An 18,138-nucleotide genomic window follows, 5' to 3' on the forward strand; every position below is an offset into this window, starting at 1 on the left:
CACCCCAAAGGCCAGACAGAGGGGAACTCACGGCTCAGAGAGCTTGCTGTGACCAAGCCCTGCAATGCATGGAGACCACAGGCAGGTCTCCATAGACAAACCCTGGGGTACAGGGCTCCTGCAAGGCCCACAGCAGCAGCATGGGTTAGGAAGGGAGGCCTGGTCACTCAAGTAGAAGAAGCTGCCATGTTTGGGAAGTTTGCTTAAGTTGAAAAGATACAATGCGCACTTCATGGAGTGCCCACTTCTGCTTCAGGAACTCAATGAGGCTGGACACTTTCCGATGTAGCTCCACGATCATCCTATGAACGTGACAGACAGCAGTCGTTAACTGAGGAGGAAACCTGCGGCAGATCACCACACAAGAAAGAGCAGCAGGCCACAGAAGGTACATCAGCAAGATCCATGGCTCCCCTTACTAAAACTCGGCTTTATCCGTTAAGAGCACCGTGGTTCACGTGAAACTCTAAGAAATAATGTGGTGAGGCTCAGGTCCCCTTCACACAGCCAAGTCCCCCTGGGCACCGTTATGAAACGCAGGGCTGGGAAGGTGGCTCAGTGGTAGAGTGCTTTTCTTGCATGCATGAGGCCCTGGGTTCGATTCCTCAGCATCACATAAGCAGAAAAGGCCATAAGTGGTGCTGTGGCTCAAGTGGTAGAGTGTTAGCCTTGAGCTGACGAGCTGAGGGACAGTGCCCAGGCCCAGAGTTCAGGCACCACAACTGGCCAAAAAAACAAAAACAAAACAAACAAAAAAAGAAAACGAAACGTACTCATGTGCAGGATGCACCACTGGCATGTGCTACCATGTGGAAGAACCTCAACACTTACAGCCAACGAGAGGAGCAATCACAGCCAGTGCTGTGTATAGCTCCGCTAATATGAAGTATCTACACTAAGAGAAAGTAAATGGGCAGGTGCCAGGAGCTGGGGAGAGGCAAGCATCCTCCGAGAATGGCTGTTAATGGGTATGGAGCTATGGGAGTGATACAAATTTTCTGGAAGTAGACAGAGGTGGAGGTTGCATAATACTATGAATGTACTAAAGGACACACAACAGCGAACTTTAAAATGACTAATGTTTCTTTTTTTCTTTTTTTGCAATTGGGCTTGAACTCAGGGCCTGGGCATTGTCCCTGAGCCTTTTTGCTCAAGGTTAACACTACCACTTGGAGCCACAGTGCTCCACACTACCAGTGGTTTCCTGGTAGTTTATTGGAGATGAGTCTCACGGACCTTCCTGCCTCACATCTCAGCCTCCTGAGTAGCTAGGATTACAGGCATGAGCCACGGGTGCCTGGCTTACCTCAATTTTTGAAAGTGTATAAATGGGGGAAAAAATTCTTTAACCACAGTGGTACCTTGTGCATAAATCAAATTCAAATCTTTGGGGAACTGGAGAGAGAGGGCTAGTAAGGGCTTTACGAAAAGATGAGGAAGACTCAGCAGACACTCCGCCTGATTGTAACATCCTTCCAAGCGTTCACTCAGCCCAAGACTCCGGCCAGGCATGGAGCTTCAGTCAGTGCCTCCAGGCCTTGTGGGGTCAGATGACTCCTATACTAGTGTCACACTGCCCCATCCTCGCGTGATGTCAGAGCACAAGGGAAAAAAGCCTCCATCTTGGGATTCCCTGAGAGAAATGCCAGTGCCACCCCGGAAGCCCTGCCCAGGCATCAGAAGCCTCCTCATGCTGAGCAGCGTATCACCTGAGGCGTGGGTTCTGGGCAAGGCTCTGCACTCGGGCCCAGGCGTGGTTATTGCGTGGCTGTAGCTCTACAGGAACTTTCAGGGGCAGGCGCACTGGCTTCTGGTCTTCTTCATCACTGAGGCCTGTGAAAGGAAGACCATGAATGTCCGAGGCATACAACTTCAAGGCAGGAAGCAAAGCACGTTGGCAGAAAACCAAAAGAATGAAAGCTGTGGGTAGACTGCCTTGTGATGGAAAGCAGGGAATAGAAAGGGAGGCAGAGAGACCGTTGCAATGACATGGTTGCTTGTGATTGAGAGTCCATGAGACTTCTTCCTGTCCGAATGCTGCCATAGCTAGACAGGATGTTGACACACTACTAGGCCCAGAGCATTCCAAATTCAAAAACCATCCATGGGACTGAGGTTAAGTGGGGTCAAACACAAAACGACTACAGAAGACACATTGCTAGCTCAGCCTGTCCATCACAAAATGGAATAAAGTCACGTGAGCCACACTTGCTTGTGCCTACTCCACAGACCACCTACCATCAGGATCGCAGAGCTTCTTGAGGGCCCGGCACATGGGTGCTTTGATCCGCAGATTTCTCCCTTTGTAACGCACTGTGGTGGCCCTGGGGAAAGAGGGAGGAAGCAATGCTCAGGCCTCCAAGTGAATGGAAGTGAGAGGCTGGCGGGCATAAGGCACAGCAAGCAGAAGGACGGGGCCAACCGTTGCCCCCCTCAGCCTCCCACCCTGCCCCCAGGAAGCTGGACTTGACCACCCAGGACTGTAGACTGAGGCAGTGAGTTCTGGCCATTTCCTCTCCTGCTCAGTGAACTCAGGGAGGCATAGTTAACACAATTAACACCTCTCTGGAGGCGGTCCCCATCTTAATGTGCACCTCACTCTTGGAGCCTGAGAGCTGAAGAAACTGAGGAGTATCTATGTGATCTCTATGGAACCTGCCAATCCATCTTTCCACAACTTCTGTGCTGCCTTTTACAATCAACCAACTGTATGCATACCATACCCCGTCCCTTGAAATCCACAATGGTAAAGCCAGGGTACGTGTGGTCAGAGAGCAAGATTACAAATCCATGCTCAGTCTTTGGCCGATCCAAACACTGCTTTCCAGACCTTCTATGGATTAGACTTACAAGAAATAACATGCAGGGGCTGGGAAGAGCGCTTGCCTTGCATGCCTGAGGCCCTGGGTTCGATTCCTCAGCACCACATAAGCAGAAAAAAACCGGAAGTGGCGCTGTGGCTCAAGTGGTAGAGCGCTAGCCTTGAGCTGAAGAGCTGAGGGACAGCGCCCAGGCCCAGAGTTCAGGCCCCACAACCAGACCCCCCCCTCCCAAAAAAAAGAAATAACATGCAGCTATGGAAATAAATATAAAAGCAAGACTGGCCTCTTCTAACCCGAGAACCAAGTGTAGTGGTGCATACACATCTTCCTAGCACTCGGGAGGCTGAGATCTGAGGATGTCAGTTCAAAGCTGGCCCAGGCAGAAAATCCACAATTAACTAGCAAATTGATGAACTGGAGATCTGGCTCAAAACCAAGTTCATATATTTATATTACTTGATATAATCACTCTTCAATTCTAATCTTTCTTTCTTCTCCCTCAAACACGAAATCTATGACCAGCCTAAAGTTGGTGCATTATATAGTTCAATGGCTATGTTCACATTCTCAGGTAAGAAGGGCTGTCTCTGACAGTCCCTGGAACAAAGAAACTAAGAAAACTCCTAACCTGAGCTCCCTTTACATGTATGACATCAGGGTTCAACGTGAATATTTCTATGGGATCCCCGACACCAGGGTGACTCCTCTATGAACCACAAGTCTGGGTCCCTTCTCATAGGAGACTTATTTCCTTCTCTACAAAGCTACTGAATAAATCTAATCAGTTCATGCCACATTCAATGCCTCTGGGTCTTCAAACAATGTAATAGGATTTCATTTAGTTAAGAGCTTTCCTCAATTCATTTACTCTTTAATTTAATGTTACAATTCTATAACTGAAAGGAGATTTACAAGTAATTGAAAAAGGTCTGCATTTGGAAGCTTGGGCAGGAAGTCAAGCACTCCAATTTGCTTTTCATCTTATATCAATCACTTTGCCAAGCCCGGCACTTGGGGCTCACACCAGTAATCCTAGTCACTCAGGAAGCTGAGTGAGATCTGAGTATCCAGATTCAAAGCCAGCCCATCAGCCAGGGCGGACAAACCCAAGAGACTCTTATCTCCAATTAACCAAGTGTGAAGACGTGGCTTAAGTGGTAGAGAGCCAGAAAAAGCGGACAACTCAGGACCCTGAGAATCAATTTGTTACACAAAAATCTTCCCTATTTCTTTCTGTTCTGTTTGTCCTTAAAAACTAAAGTCTGTCGGGAAAAGAATAGATACATAAATCAGTGGAGTGGAAGGTCCAGATATAGATATAGAGCCACATATATTTAGAGTCAACGTATGTAAGCAGTGGCATAGCAGCTTGCTGGGGGAAGGGAGACTTCTAACGGTGCTGGGAAACAATTACTGTAGGCAAAAAGATGATCCCCGTCTAAACTTCCCCAGCAAATAAAAAGTTAATTCAGAGTGGCTCTCAAACTTCAATGCAGAAGTATAAACCTTCTAGAAGAAAATATGGGAAAATCTTTGACTGAAGCCCAAATCACTGGAGAGGCTGACCAACAGGACTTCATCCACCTTATAAAGATGTTTGCTCTGTGAGAGACACTGAGTAATGAGAATGAAATGCAGATGGCTCACAGACACATGTCCAGGTCACCTATCAGATAGAAGTCTTAGAGCTAGAACAGAGAAAGGACTCTCTAAACACAATCATTAAATGGGCACAGATTTGAACATGCACTTCACTGAAGAAGATGTTGGAGTAGCAAATGAGCATGTGCTAGGAAAAATGTTTAGCATCACTGAGCACCAGGGAAGGGAAAGCAGAGGCACACAGGCTGCTACTCTACACCCACCAGGACAGCTCAGTGACGGGATGTGGGAGCAACTGCAAGGCAACTCGGAGGGGCCTCAAGAGACAAGACGCACACTACCTCTCCTCTTCCTCCTTGGTTCACTAACACAGGAACCCATGCACACATGAACATCTCATGGAGGAGGTAAGCACAATTCAGTTCCACAGGTGGGGAACGGGCATGCTCACATGACAGAACCCACTCAGTAGGAGAGGGCAATAAGCAGCAGCTCCGCATTCCAACACCGGGAGCTTCAGGGCACAGCACAGACCTTGCACCATGGCTTTCAGATGGCTTTCTGTAAAAGGCCAAACTACAATGAATAAGAAAAGCAGTGACGCAGTGGCCTGTAGCCGGGCCTGGGGGCTAGACCTGCCCTGTCCACCACAACTGCGCATACTCACTAAACTCACAGAGCCAACAGTGCAAGACACTGCAACGGGGTGATGCCAAACAAGACCACACTAAAGGAAGGCAGAACTAAAGATACTAACCCACTGGTGCTTGCCAGGGAGTGGGGGGAGGTATGAACAAGTAGCCCGCAGGACTTTTTCAGGCAAAGAAGACCAAGATAATGTAAAGGTGGAGATGCATTATTATACATCTGTTCAAACTTACATAAAATGTGTCTCCCCAAGAGGGAGCCTTAATATAACCATGGTCTCTGGGTGGTAATAATGCATCCACAGAAGTGTATCAATATCTTTCCCCATGTGTTCTCAAACTCCTATTCTTAAGGCTCAGCTTCCTAAATGCTGGTGTTATAGCTGTGTACCACCATCTGTTGAGATTCACCAACTGTAAGAATGCACAATAATGCAAGACTGTGGAACTCTGTATTCTCTACACCATTTTCTTTCTTTTTTCCTAGAGCTGAGGAATGAACTCAGGGCCTTGCACTTGCACTGAGCTAAATCTTCAACCCCATACGTCATTTTCTTGTAAACCTAAACTGTTCTAAAAGAAAAATCTGACTAGGCACTGGTGGCTCATACATGTAATCCTACTTTTGGAGGCTAAAATAAGAACTGTGGTTTGAGATCAACCTAGGGCTACTCTAGAGACCCCTTCTGGGTATAGTTGTGCCTATCTTGCCAGCTAAAATGAAAAGCCTAAAAATAGGTGGATTTAGTGGGACAGTGCTTGCCTAGCATGCATGAAGGCCTGGGTTCAATTCCTCAGTGCCATATAAACAGAAAAAGCTGGAAGTGGCACTGTGGCTCAAGTGGTAGAGTGCTAGCCTTGAGCATAAGAAGCTCAGGGACAGTGCCCAGGCCCTGAGTTCAAGCCCCAGGACTGGCAAAAAAAAAAAAAAAAAAAAAAAAAAAGGTGGACTACAATCCAGAACATGCAGTTGCTGTATAACACAGCAGCTAACCAGTGCGGGGCACACCAGTGCCTAGACTTGTGCCTGGCAGCACAGATAGATGAACACAGCTCCTACCAGGGTTGCGCAGCAGATACAGCACCGTGTTGGACTTCGCCGTTACAACAGCACATGCAATGTTGCCATGAGCTGTAACTCCTGCTAACAAAGCACAAGCCCCATCAGCACCCATGGCCATCTTCAAACACTTGGGTCTTTCCCGATGAGTGCTATAGTAGGGACAACTAACCTTCATGGATACTGGCTTCATTAAGGAAAAAAAAAAAAGAACCAAGAGCCAGGGGCTCACACCTATAATCCTAACTACACAAGAGACAGATATGAGGATTGGGGTTCAAAACCAGCCCAGACAGGAAAATCCATTAGACTCTTATCTCTAATAAAGTAGCAAAAAGCCAGAAGTAGAGCTCATGTGGAAGAGCACTAGCCTTGAGCAAAAGAAGCTCAGAAATAGTGCTCAAGCTCTTGAGTTCAAGGCCCCAGACCAGCATACATACACAAAAAGTCAAGTAAGATTTGCCCCAAATCACATCACATCTCAGAGAGAGATAATCCTTCATCTGTGGGGAAGAAAATAACACCAGAACACATCACACCCCCAGGAACTTCAGCATTCTGGAAAAGGTTACTGCTGAGAGAAGCAAAAATGTGAACGGGAGCTCTGAGACAGACTTGGAGGCCCAGCGCAGGGCTCCCTCTCCACAGCCATGGCCTCCCCTGTGTGGCGCAGGGCTCCCTCTCCACAGCCATGGCCTCCCCGATACCCAGCTGTGGCCAGCCCCTGGGCACTCCCCAGGCTCTCGCTGGTTTGTGTTGAGGCTGCACCAATATAGCTCTAGATGGGCTTCCAATTCGCTATCCTCCACCTCCGCCACCCAGGTGTGTTATGTGCTATTGCCCAGTCCCCCATTTGTTTTCAGGGATACGTGGCAGCCCTGGCCAGTCATGGCTCTTCACCACACAGTAAGTAGTGCAACTGATCTTAATAGGGTAATTATATAAATAAAGCCTCAGAAATCTAATCCTGGGGAAGACATACAGGTAACCCCGTGTGTCACCCTGAAAAGTACAACTACCAGGTGTGAAATCCAGGCCTATGGGGGAGAGGGTTGGAGAAAGCACCTGGGGTTCAAGGAGGCCATGCTCCAGACAGAGGAACTGGTATGTCCACAACAGTCCAGACAGGTCTCGGTGAGAATGGAGACCAAATATCACCTTCAAGGAACAGAAAGGCCCCGGTGGGCTGAGTGGCGTTGAGGGGGAGAGGACTGAGAGGCATGGAAGCCACCCAAGAGGATCACAGGCCAAGTGAGAAAACCCGCCCAGTCCCTCCTCTGCAGCAGGCAGCGGCAGGGTTGGGCCATGCAGCGCTGCCTAGCAGCATGCTCCCAGGACTGACCCAGGGCAGCTGTGAGCGCTGAGGTGGGCGGCGTGGGCGGCACAGGCATGAGGGTCGATGGAGCTTCCGAGCCTCCAACCAACCAAGACAGGGGGGCAGCCCACTGAGAGCATGAAAGGGAAACAGGAAAGTTCAGGCTTTCAGGAGAAGGGACTTATAGCCAAGATGCAGACAAGCAAGATGGGTAGATCTGGACTGTTCACCCGGATGAAGTGACAAAGGCCCTGGGAAGAGTGGAAATAACCACCGTAAAAGGTGCTGTAAGAAGCCGGGCGCCGGTGGCTTACGCCTGTCATCCTAGCTACTCAGGAGGCTGAGATCTGAGGATCACAGTTCAAAGCCAGCCAGGGCAGTAAAGTCCATGAGACTCTTATCTCAATAAACCACTAGAAAACCAAAAGTGGCTCTGTGACTCAAGCAGTAGAGCACTTGCCTAGAGCTGAAGAGCTGAGGGACAGCGCCCAAGCCCAGAGTTCAAGCCCCATGATTGATCAAAAAAAAAAGTGTTGTGAGAAAGGAGCTGAAAATGGTACTGATACAGCTTCAAGAGAGAGCCAGAGGGCAGCTATAAAATGGAAGAGCTCAGGATGCTGACACGTTCCGAGCTTGGGGGCTGACTCTGGAGACTATCAGAACATAGAAATATTCAAGAAGATTCAAAGGCAAACTGCACAGGCTAGGCTAGTGAGTGCCGGACAGTGTACCAAAAAATCCTGAGGACCAGTCAGGCTATATTCACAGAACAAGCGTTGTGTAAATGACACCCTGGAAGCAGAGATCGTCAAAAGCAGCCAGGATTGAGCATGCCTCAACTGAGCAGTCCATGACCCTGGTGGTTTGTGAGTACAAGAACAGTTGAGCTCTGCAAATCAGGGAAGAAGAGCAGCCAGCCAGCAGGGAGCACTGGCTCCAGAGCAAGAGGAGGCCAGAGAGGCCACTGGAAGTAGCCCAGGAGACTGGTGAAAACATAAGGGGAAAGAGAAGACATGTAAATACCAGGGCAAGGACAGAGCAGAGAATCTGGCTGTGCTCAGACCAAACTGCAGACATGGGTGCATGGAAACAGTCACTGCCCTGGGCTGAACCTCCTTTGCACAAATGAATTGCAAGCCTGAGAGGACAGGAAGCTCCAACTGTGGTGGTCCTTGTGGAGAAAGCACTCACTTCTGTATTTCAGTAAATGTACTCCCAGGAGTGAACACCTCACAGTGCATTCCACTGGGACTTACCCAACCTGAATGAGTTCGTTCAACTTCGTGGCGTTCTTGTCATCCATGCCTTTAAATGGAAAGACAAATGAGTGAAGCCATTAGATTCTTTTCATTGTTATCACCTTCCTCCCAGACTCCAAATCCTGATACTGAGTATCTGGGCTTTTCCAGACTAAAAGATCTATGGTATCTCCACCTCCCCACCTAGAGCTAAGACCTTTCACCCCACAGAGCTTCTACACCTGCATAGGTCTTCCTCGTCACTTTCTCAAGAGTCCACCATGCTCTCTGCAAAAATGAGTCCTTCTTCCTCATCCCTTGACACGGACAAATAAATTGCTGCCTTAGCCCAGATCACCCAGCTCTGGTGAGTTTGCTTCTTCTCGGATCCGTAGCCTGTGACATACTGGGCACACTTTCCCTGACTGACTCAGGTATACAGGCTGAATCCTCAGAATCCCAGGGAAAGGGAACGTCTGATGCCCACACTGTTTTCTCCAGTCTCATCACTGTCCTCAGTATGTGTGGGAAAGAAGCTAATGGGAGAACTGAGGGAGGGAACGTCGGTGCTCACTCTAAAGTTCATTTAAATCTTCTGCGTGATTGGGGACCAACAATACACAGCCAGGTTGAAAAAGATAAAGATGAAAACTGTAAAAGCAGCCAGACACAGACTGCACTCATACAGAAGGAACAAGAACCCAATGATCCTCACTAGAAACAGCGCCGGCCAGACCTGGACAATGTTAACTCAATGAAGGAGCTGAGGGGCGGGGGACACGGCTCAGTGGTAGCGCCCTTGTCTGGTACCTGCATTCCCTGGGTTTAAGTCAGTGAAGGAAGAGAAGACAGGAGGGAGAGAAAAGGGAAACTATCAAGTCAGAATTCTATATGCAGCAAAAAAAAAAAAATTTTTTTTTTTTTTCAGAATAAAGACAAAATTAAAAGCCGGGTGCCAGTGGCTCATGCCTGTCATCCTAGCTAGTCAGGAGGCTGAGATCTGAGGATAGAGATTCAAAGCCAGCCTGGGCAGGAACATCGTGAGACTCATCTCCAATAAACCACTAGAAAACCGGACGTGGCACTGTGGCTCAAGTGGTAGAGCGCCAACCTTGAGCTGAAGAGCTGAGGGACAGCGCCCAGGCCCAGAGTTCAAGCCGCACGACCAACCAAAAAAAAAAAAAGACAAAATTAAAGTTTTTTGGGTAAATAACTAAAAGAAATCATAGTTGGTGCAACTGGCTTCTTCCTTGATAAGAAGTACAGGAAGTAGTGTTGTGGCTCAAGTGGCAGAGCCCTCGCTTTGAGCTGAAGAGCTCAAGGACAACGTGCAGCCCCAGAGTTCAAGACTGACAACCCACCAAAAAAATAAAAAAGCTTTAGTGACTTACTGACAGAGTGCTTTCCTGGCAGGTATGAAGCCCTACGTTCAACTCATCAGTACCACAGACACAGAAAAATCCAGCTGTGGTGCTGTGGCTCAAGTGGTACAGTGCTATCCTTGAACAGAAAAAACTCAGGGACATTGCCCAGGCCTGTAGGTCAAGCCCTAGGCCTAGCAAAAATAAATGAATAAATAAATAAAAATTCAGCAGGTTTCTGCTGAAAGGGAAATGATGCTTCTGGAGAGGAAGAGCACAGGAGAGGGCACATGCAGTGAGCACGCGTGGAAATGGAGTCAGATGCACCACCTCCCTCGGAAGGACAGTGATCCCACCTCCCTGTGCCACAGCCAAGAGGCCTGTGGAGGGCGTGGCAGTTCCAGACAAAGAGACCTGGCCTGGAACCTGCTCCAGGACTCCAGGACACATCTCAGGAGAGGGAGTGGGGGGGCAGGCATAAGACCCTGCAGTCTGGTCTGCACTTGGCAGGTTAGACACTGAGAGCTGGGGGAGAAGCCCAAGGGAGGAGGCTATGAAACAAGATCACTTGTTGACACATGGGACTTTTTGACTTTGTTCTTAGAAGGACAGAAAGAGGGGAAGGGGAGAGGAGACAAGGAAGCCCACCTTGGTGACCTGAGACGCTCCAGCCCCTGGCTGAATGGTCTCGAGAGGACATGGATATAAGGAATACCACACCTTACCCCCTGGAACCCATCACCAGCCCCTAGGCTTGTGGCACTGTACCAGGCCCAAGCAGTACCTTTGCACAGAACTTTTCTGCTCATGAAGGCATGGACTAAGGAGCCAACAAGGAACCGCTATTCAAGGGTGGTGGTGCCCACCTTGCCTCTCCAGGCTGAAGAAGCAGACAACCCTAAGCAGATCACTTACTGCCCTCAAGCTTGAGTGCTCACAATCCTTTTCTAAATGGATGACACTAGCCCACGGAGAAGCCACGAGGGTGCTTCACATAATCAGTGTGTGGACACTCCAGGACAGGACAGAGACTCCAGTCAGAAACCCTAGGCAGAACGAGGTATGTTGAAGAGAAGTTTCAAATTCATTTTACAAGGGGCTCAGAGAGAGCAGCCTATGCACACATGCTTGGGAAAACACAAACAGGTCAAGAGGTACTTCCTCAAGAGGACAGAGCAGAGCAGTGGGGCTGGGGACTCCACACGTGGCAAGCTCCGTGAACCAGGACGGTTCCTGAGGAGAACCCCTTGCAGGGCCAAGGGCTCCGACAGTTCCCTGTGCCAACAGCCCCCGCATAGGCTCCAAAGATGTACAAGAGTAACTTGAGTGCCACTTCGCCGTTCTGAGAATGGGCAGCGATACTCACAGCCCCCGATTTTCTTGCGGAGCTCCCCATAGCAGATGAGGCCATATAGCTCTTGAGATGACTTCTTCAGCCCTCGAGAGAACACTGCAGGACAAGAGAAAGACAGCGCTCAGGAAGGGGGGCAGACACTCAGCGGGGGCAGCTGTGCGTGCGGAGTGGCACAGAGTGGATCCCAGGAGGCTCCGCTGACACAGCGACCCGGCCCTCACTCATGCACAATGCCGACCGCAGGAGAAGCTGGCAGAGCATACAGGAACACTGTTGGAGATGTTCAAAATAAACATCTACTCAATGCCGGGCGCCGGTGGCTCACACCTGTCATCCTAGCTACTCAGGAGGCTGAGATCTGAGGATCATGGTTCAAAGCCAGCCCAGCAGGAAAGTCCACGAGACTCTTATCTCCAATAAACCACTAGAAAACCGGAAGTGGCGCTGTGGCTCAAGCAGTAGAGCGCTCGCCTTGAGCTGAAGAACTGAGGGACAGCGCCCAGGCCCAGAGTTCAAGCCCCACGGCCAAGCAAAAAAAAAAAAACTACACAAAATGAATTTAGAGTTTAAAACACTGCTTTTGGAGAGCAGAGCAAATGTGTCCCGGAGGAAGTCACTTGTTCAGAATGGGAGATTCTTGCAGCTGGGAGGAGTGGATGAGAGCACCTCCCTATCTATCCTCCAGCAGGTAGGGGCTCTTCTCAGTATGGAGTTTTCCAGCACAAATGAGGCTCACACCTAGAAACTACCTCTCCCGCCTTCGTGCCCTCCCTAGTTCACAATGGATTTGCCGCTAAGTCCCACCCAATGTCCACCCCTCCCACCTCACGAGCAGGCACCAGCTTAGAGAGCAAGGAGACAAACAGGTACCACTGAACAGGAACCCACTATGTCTGGCCATCAGTGTGAGTCAAATGTGTGGAAATTCCAGAAGGCTCATTCAACGGACTGAGTTGGGCAGGTGCCTGCTGCCTCAAGCCACTCTGGACATCAGCAACACACAGAGAATAGCAAAGCACAGACAGGAGGTCCTGGGGCCCTGCCACCCTGCAAGTCTGGACCTCGGGCACCGGGGCACTGTGATCCTGATGTAACAGCCATTGGGCCCTGCCATCCGTGTGGAAACAAGGCAGGATTAAGACTGCCATAATCCCACATGGAACACACAGAGCTACAGACCCGGCAGCACATGCCCTCCTGGCTTACTCCTGCTTTGGCTCTTATTCTTTTTTTATAGCAATTTTTTTATTGTGATTAACTGAGAAAGTTATATTTATATTATAAGTTATATTAACTGTGAGAAAGTGATATTAAAGTCACACATTCTAACCTATTCTTCTTAAGGAGTAAAATAAACTTCTGATAAACTACAAATGAAGTAGTTTTTCAACAAATTCAGGACAATGGGGGCAAATCTGATCAAGGTATACCAAATGCATATATGGACATGTCAAAATGAAATCACCTTACACTGCTAACTGGTGCTTTTATAATGTATAAGAACAGTAACAAAGGACCACCAAAAACACATATAAAATATAGGGGCCATTGCTACTATGTGTAATGTGGCATAACAACATAGACAGACCACCCTGGGCACAGCTTTCCCCAATGGCAGAAGCCAGCCAGCTGCCAAGGGACTGGACAGTACCGAGGATTCCAGTGAGCCTCCTGGTGCTGGTTCAGAGGCAGTTGTCCCTAGCTGCTCAGACCCACATTGGCAGACCCACTGGAACCTCAGGACTGCCATGGAAGAAGAGGAGCTGTGTACGGTCAGGACAGAAGGGGGCTGGAGGAGAGGAAAGGATGCCCATCGGGTCTGCTGACACAGAGCCGTGACCCCTCACCCCTGGAGATACGTAAGAGGTCAAAGAATGATGCTTCCAGGTACCTAGGAAGCTTAGGGCTAGGAGTGAGGACAGAAGGTGAAAAACAACTGAAAAGCATCATCTGCTTCACCGCTTTCTGACATCAGCATGGGAGAAATGTGGGTTTAGCAGGCCCTGGGAATGAGCACTTGCAATTCAGCGCCATGAAGGAAACCCAAGGGCACTGTCCACCACATAGAAACGTGGGGCCCACCCCCCGGTCCCACCCCAGACACAGCCTCTCCATCCACACGTCAACCACAACAGGCTCCAAACCCTAAGTGTGCTGGCCACCTTGTGAGATCTTTCCTAAACCAGCCAGTGTAGCCTGAGTTTTAGAATGTTACTGAGTGGGGCTGGGAAGGTGGCTCAGTGGTAGAGCGCTTGCCTTGCATGCCTCTGAGGTCCTGGGTTCGATTCCTCAGCACCACATAAGCAAAAAAAAAAAGCTGGAAGTGGCGCTGTGGCTCAAGTGGTAGAGCACTAGCCTTGAGCTGAAGAGCTGAGGGACAGCGCCCAGGCCCAGAGTTCAGGCCCCACAACCGACCCCCCCAAAAAAAAAAACGAACCAGAATGTTACTGAATAACATTATCCACCTTAAAAAAAAAAAAAAAGCTGGACACCGGTGGCTCACGCCTGTAATCCTAGCTACTCAGGGGGCTGAGATCTGAGAATCGCAGTTCAAAGCCAGCCTGGGCAGGAAAGTCTGTGAGACACTTATCTCCAATAAACCACTAGTAAACCAGAAGTGGTGCTGTGGCTCAAGCGGTAGAGCACTCGCCTTGAACTGAAGAGGGCAGGGACAGCGCCCAAGCTGTGGAGTTCAAGCCCCAGGACCAAAGGAAAAAAAAAAAAAAGACCCCAAAAGGAAAATCAGAGGCGTAAACCCAACTTGCTGTGGAAGGCAAAATCAAGATAGGGCCAGCCGCCAGTGGTTCACACCCATAATCCTAGCTACTTAAGAAACTGAGATCTGAGGATCGTGTTTCAAAACCTGCCTAGAGCAGGAAGGTCAGTGAAACTCTTATCTCCAATTAACTAACCACCAGAAAGTGGTGCTGTAGCTCAAAGTGATAAAGTGCTAGCTTCGAGCAAAAAAGCTCAAGACATTCCTCAGGCCCTGAGTTCAAACCCCTTGACTGAAGGAAAAACAAAAAACCCAGAAATCCAAGCTAGCCTAGGACATCAATCAGAGGACCAGAACAATGCTCAGATATGTAAATAAATAAATGATAGGATACACAGCCACGGTGGTGACATCAGGAAATCTTGAACTCAATGAAACTGCTGAAAACAAACTCACTGACATTAGCAAAAGACCCACTGTGTGCACAAGAGAATGCTCTCACTGGGTCAAGCAAGGCCTCGAGAGACACAGAATGGTCAGCAGAGGAGGATGGGGGACACCAGAGGGCTCTGCTCCGTAGTCAGGTGGGGACATGGCATTGTCTTCTCTGAAAATTACAGTAATGTAACGTATTCCATGGAGAGAAAAGGAAGTGACCTGGACAAAGGAGTGGTGAAGATAGTGACTGTCAAAGGCACAGGTGGAGGACTAGCAAGGTGGTGACAGCTGTCCTAGTTACCCTGTTCAGGAAGTATAGTATCTGAAGGGGAGGATCAGAAGTTAGTCTAAGAGCGAGAAGCGGAAGCTCCAGGACACTGCAGGAATGCAGGGCATGGCCGTCCCAAGCCAGAACTAAGCAGGGGAGAAAACAGCCTCATCGGGATGAAATCTGACCAGTAGGCACTGGGCACGTCCCTGGGAAGCAAGTCCTGGGCTAAGTGCATGAGGACAGTGCAGAGAGATGACCTAAGGGCACTCCCCAGCAAAAGCCACCCTTGTCTGGTGGCCCTGAGGCGGACGCCACCACATACTCACCGTTGTCGAAGTCAATGTACTTGGTGATCTTGTGCCAGGTGCGGTAGTAGAAGTGCCGGACCTGTTCTTTGTTCTTCACCATGCTTGCTGGCTTCCCCTTTTTCTTGTACTTCAGAGCAATGTTGTTCTGAATAGCTTCAAAGTCCTTCCCATGCTAGAAAAAAAGCCCATGATAAAGAGTAGCAGTTAAAATAAAAGAGGCTCATTATTTCAAGACACAGTGGCACTCGCCTCTAACTGCAGATATCTGGAAGCTGAAGTAGGAGGATGTGCAAACAATCAAGAGTTCAGGCCAGGAAGTGGCACTGTGGCTTAAGGTGGAAGAGCACCAGTCTTGAACAAAAGAGCTCAAGGACAGCATCTAGGCCCTGAATTCAAGCCATACAAGGGACCAGAAGAATGAAAAAAAAAAAAAAAAGAGTTGAGGCCAGCCAGACTCTGGTGTCTCACACCTGTAACCTTACCTACTACGGAGACTGAGATCTGAGGATCATGGTTCAAAGCCAGCCCAGCAGGAAAGTCTTATCTCCAATTAACTAACAGAAAACCGAAAGTGGAGCTGTGGCTCAAAGAGCTAGAACTCAAGCGAAGGAGCTTAGGGACAGCACACATGCCCTGAGTTCAAGTCCCACAAGAAGCAACAACAAAAACAACAACAACAACAGAGTTCAGTCAAGGCAACACAGTGAGACATGATCCCATCTTAAAAAACAAGAGGCAAGCCGGGTGCCTGTAATTCTAGCTACTCAGGAGACTGAGACCTGAGGATTGTGGTTCAAAGCCAGCCCGGGCAGGAAAGTCTGTGAGACTCTTATCTCCAATAAACCACCAGAAAACGGAAGTGGCGCTGTGGCTCAAGTGGTAGAGCGCTCACCTTGAGCTGAGAGCTAAGGGACAACCTATGACCAACAAAAACAAACAAACAAGTGGCATTACACAAGAGTTCTAGAGAGGCACAACAGTAAGACCAGAAGAGGACAATCACAGGAGAGAACCACAAAGGCGCAATGCGCCCCAGCACCTCTTCACACGTGTATAAAATAATATACAAACTGAGACGAGCTTCAAAGATATGGAAACAAAACATTTTTTGTAATTTATCTTTTTCGGATGATTTTGTATTATTTACCTTATACACAGTGTGTTCACTTGCACACCTGAGGGAGGGCGGGGGAGGGCCCAGAATCTGAGGGAAAAGGTGACCAAGTACATTAGAGGGGCGCACGGGCTGCCCTGGACAGTGATGAAAGTAACCTGTGCAGCTCGTGGGTAGAGATGGAGAACAGATGACACTACGTAAAAGGAAATGTACTTATGACTGGCATATGTAAAGGTGACGCTGTTATACGTCACCTATAAAACAAAAAAAGAGGCACATAAAACATGAAAGGCAAAGCTAGATCTGAAATACCTCCTTCCACGTCTGGCTCAGAGGCCATCTCTTCCCAAACCACTTTCAACTTAGACAGGGGACAGTGGAAGCAGAGGCCACACCAGGATGGCCCAGCACCTGGGGCTCTGCCTCCTGAAACCAACTATATACCTTACAGTCAACCCCATAGATGCCTGCTGGAGTAATTCCCTGAAGGGCAGGGCTGGCTCTGCACATCTGGCAAGACTCTGGTGTTCTACTCTCTCTCCACTGCCCATCTGGCTTAGAAGGCGCTCCTGTTTCCTCTGCATTTAGTGCTGCTCTGGGCGAGGGCTCCGCTGGAAGCCCAAGCAGAAGTGAGTTGCACCAAAAAGGCAGTGAAGGGCTAGGTGTGCGCCCAGCGATGGACCCTGTGGTCAGCAGACACAAGACTCTAGGCTCCTCTCACAATAACAAGGGTTGGGGAACCAAACCTTCATCAGTACCGCAGAAACAATGTTCCTCAGGGTGGAGGTCTGCGCTCCACCACAGTCCCACAGCTCAAGATTTCATTTCCCACACTCCCCCCCAAACAATGAGCCGCAAGAGAGGCCCCATCAAAGTCAGACACATAAAATGTCAGGCATAAAGCAGGTATACTTTACTCACATGCTCTTTTACTGTGAGATACAAAGTACCAGTAATAGACAGTAATAGACCAGTAATAGTTTTCTGGAAAACTAAAAACATTACTTCCCAGAAAATGAAATAAGGCTCTGAAAGTGCAGCTCAAGCAGCTTTGTCTAGCAGGCTTGAGTTCAAACCCCAGTAGCATCAAAATAAAAATAAGTAAGAGTTGGGCGTCAGTGGCTCATGCCTGTAATCCTATCTACTAAGGAGGCTGAGATCTGAGGATTGCGGTTCAAAGCCAGCCCAGGCAGGAAAGTCCGTGAGACTCTTATTTCCAATAAACCACTAGAAAACCGGAAGTGGTGCTGTGGCTCAAGTGGTAGAGCACTTGCCTTGAGCTGAAGGACAAATCCCCACGGCCGACCAAAAAAAAAAAAAAAAAACATTGAGGCCGTGAGCCAGTGGCTCACGCCTGTAATCCTAACTACTACTCAAGAGGCTGAGATCTGAGAATCGTGGGTCAAAGCCAGCCTGGGCAAGAAACTCCGAGACTCATCTCAAATAAACTACTCAGAAAATCGGAAGTGGCGCTGTGGCTCAAGTGGTAGAGTGCCCCATTACTGACCCCCCCCCAAAAAAAACCCACCCCTGGCTCACCCCTGTAATCCTAGATCCTCAGGAGGCTGAGATCTAAGGATCACAGTTCAAAGCCAGACCAAGGAGTCAATAAGACTCTTATGTCGAATTAACCAGAAAAAAAAAAAAAGAAAAAGCCAGAAACAGAGTGGTGGCTCTAACTGTAAAGGTGGCTCAAATTGTACAGTGCTAGCCTTCAGTGAAAAAGCTCAAGGACAGAGCCCAGCCCGAGTTCAAGCCCTATGAATTGTGCGCTCCCATGCATGCATGCATGCACGCACGCATGCACGCACGCACGCACAAAGAACACTTTTGGATTTGTCTAGATGATTTCACATCTATCCAAAGTCTCATCTCTTTTCAGGGACAAA

General features: G+C 48.9%; 1 protein-coding gene across 3 annotated transcripts in view; it reads right to left on the reverse strand.

Moving 5' to 3' along the window:
- The window catches only part of LOC138814676 (protein cramped-like), a 48,635-nt gene that overhangs the window by 19,199 nt on the left and 11,298 nt on the right, over positions 1 to 18,138 (reverse strand). For all 3 annotated transcript variants that reach the window (XM_070003823.1, XM_070003822.1, XM_070003824.1), the window contains 6 exons: positions 15,151 to 15,304; positions 11,412 to 11,495; positions 8,703 to 8,751; positions 2,239 to 2,324; positions 1,710 to 1,833; positions 221 to 302 (listed from right to left, as the gene is read on the reverse strand). In XM_070003823.1, coding sequence (XP_069859924.1) covers positions 221 to 302; positions 1,710 to 1,833; positions 2,239 to 2,324; positions 8,703 to 8,751; positions 11,412 to 11,495; positions 15,151 to 15,304 — 579 coding nt within the window. The remainder of the gene's footprint in view (positions 1 to 220; positions 303 to 1,709; positions 1,834 to 2,238; positions 2,325 to 8,702; positions 8,752 to 11,411; positions 11,496 to 15,150; positions 15,305 to 18,138) is intronic.

This window comes from Dipodomys merriami, unplaced genomic scaffold (assembly GCF_024711535.1).
Source record: "Dipodomys merriami isolate MVZ:Mamm:240054 unplaced genomic scaffold, mDipMer1.0.p SCAF_60, whole genome shotgun sequence".
NCBI classification, from domain to species: Eukaryota; Metazoa; Chordata; class Mammalia; order Rodentia; family Heteromyidae; genus Dipodomys; species Dipodomys merriami.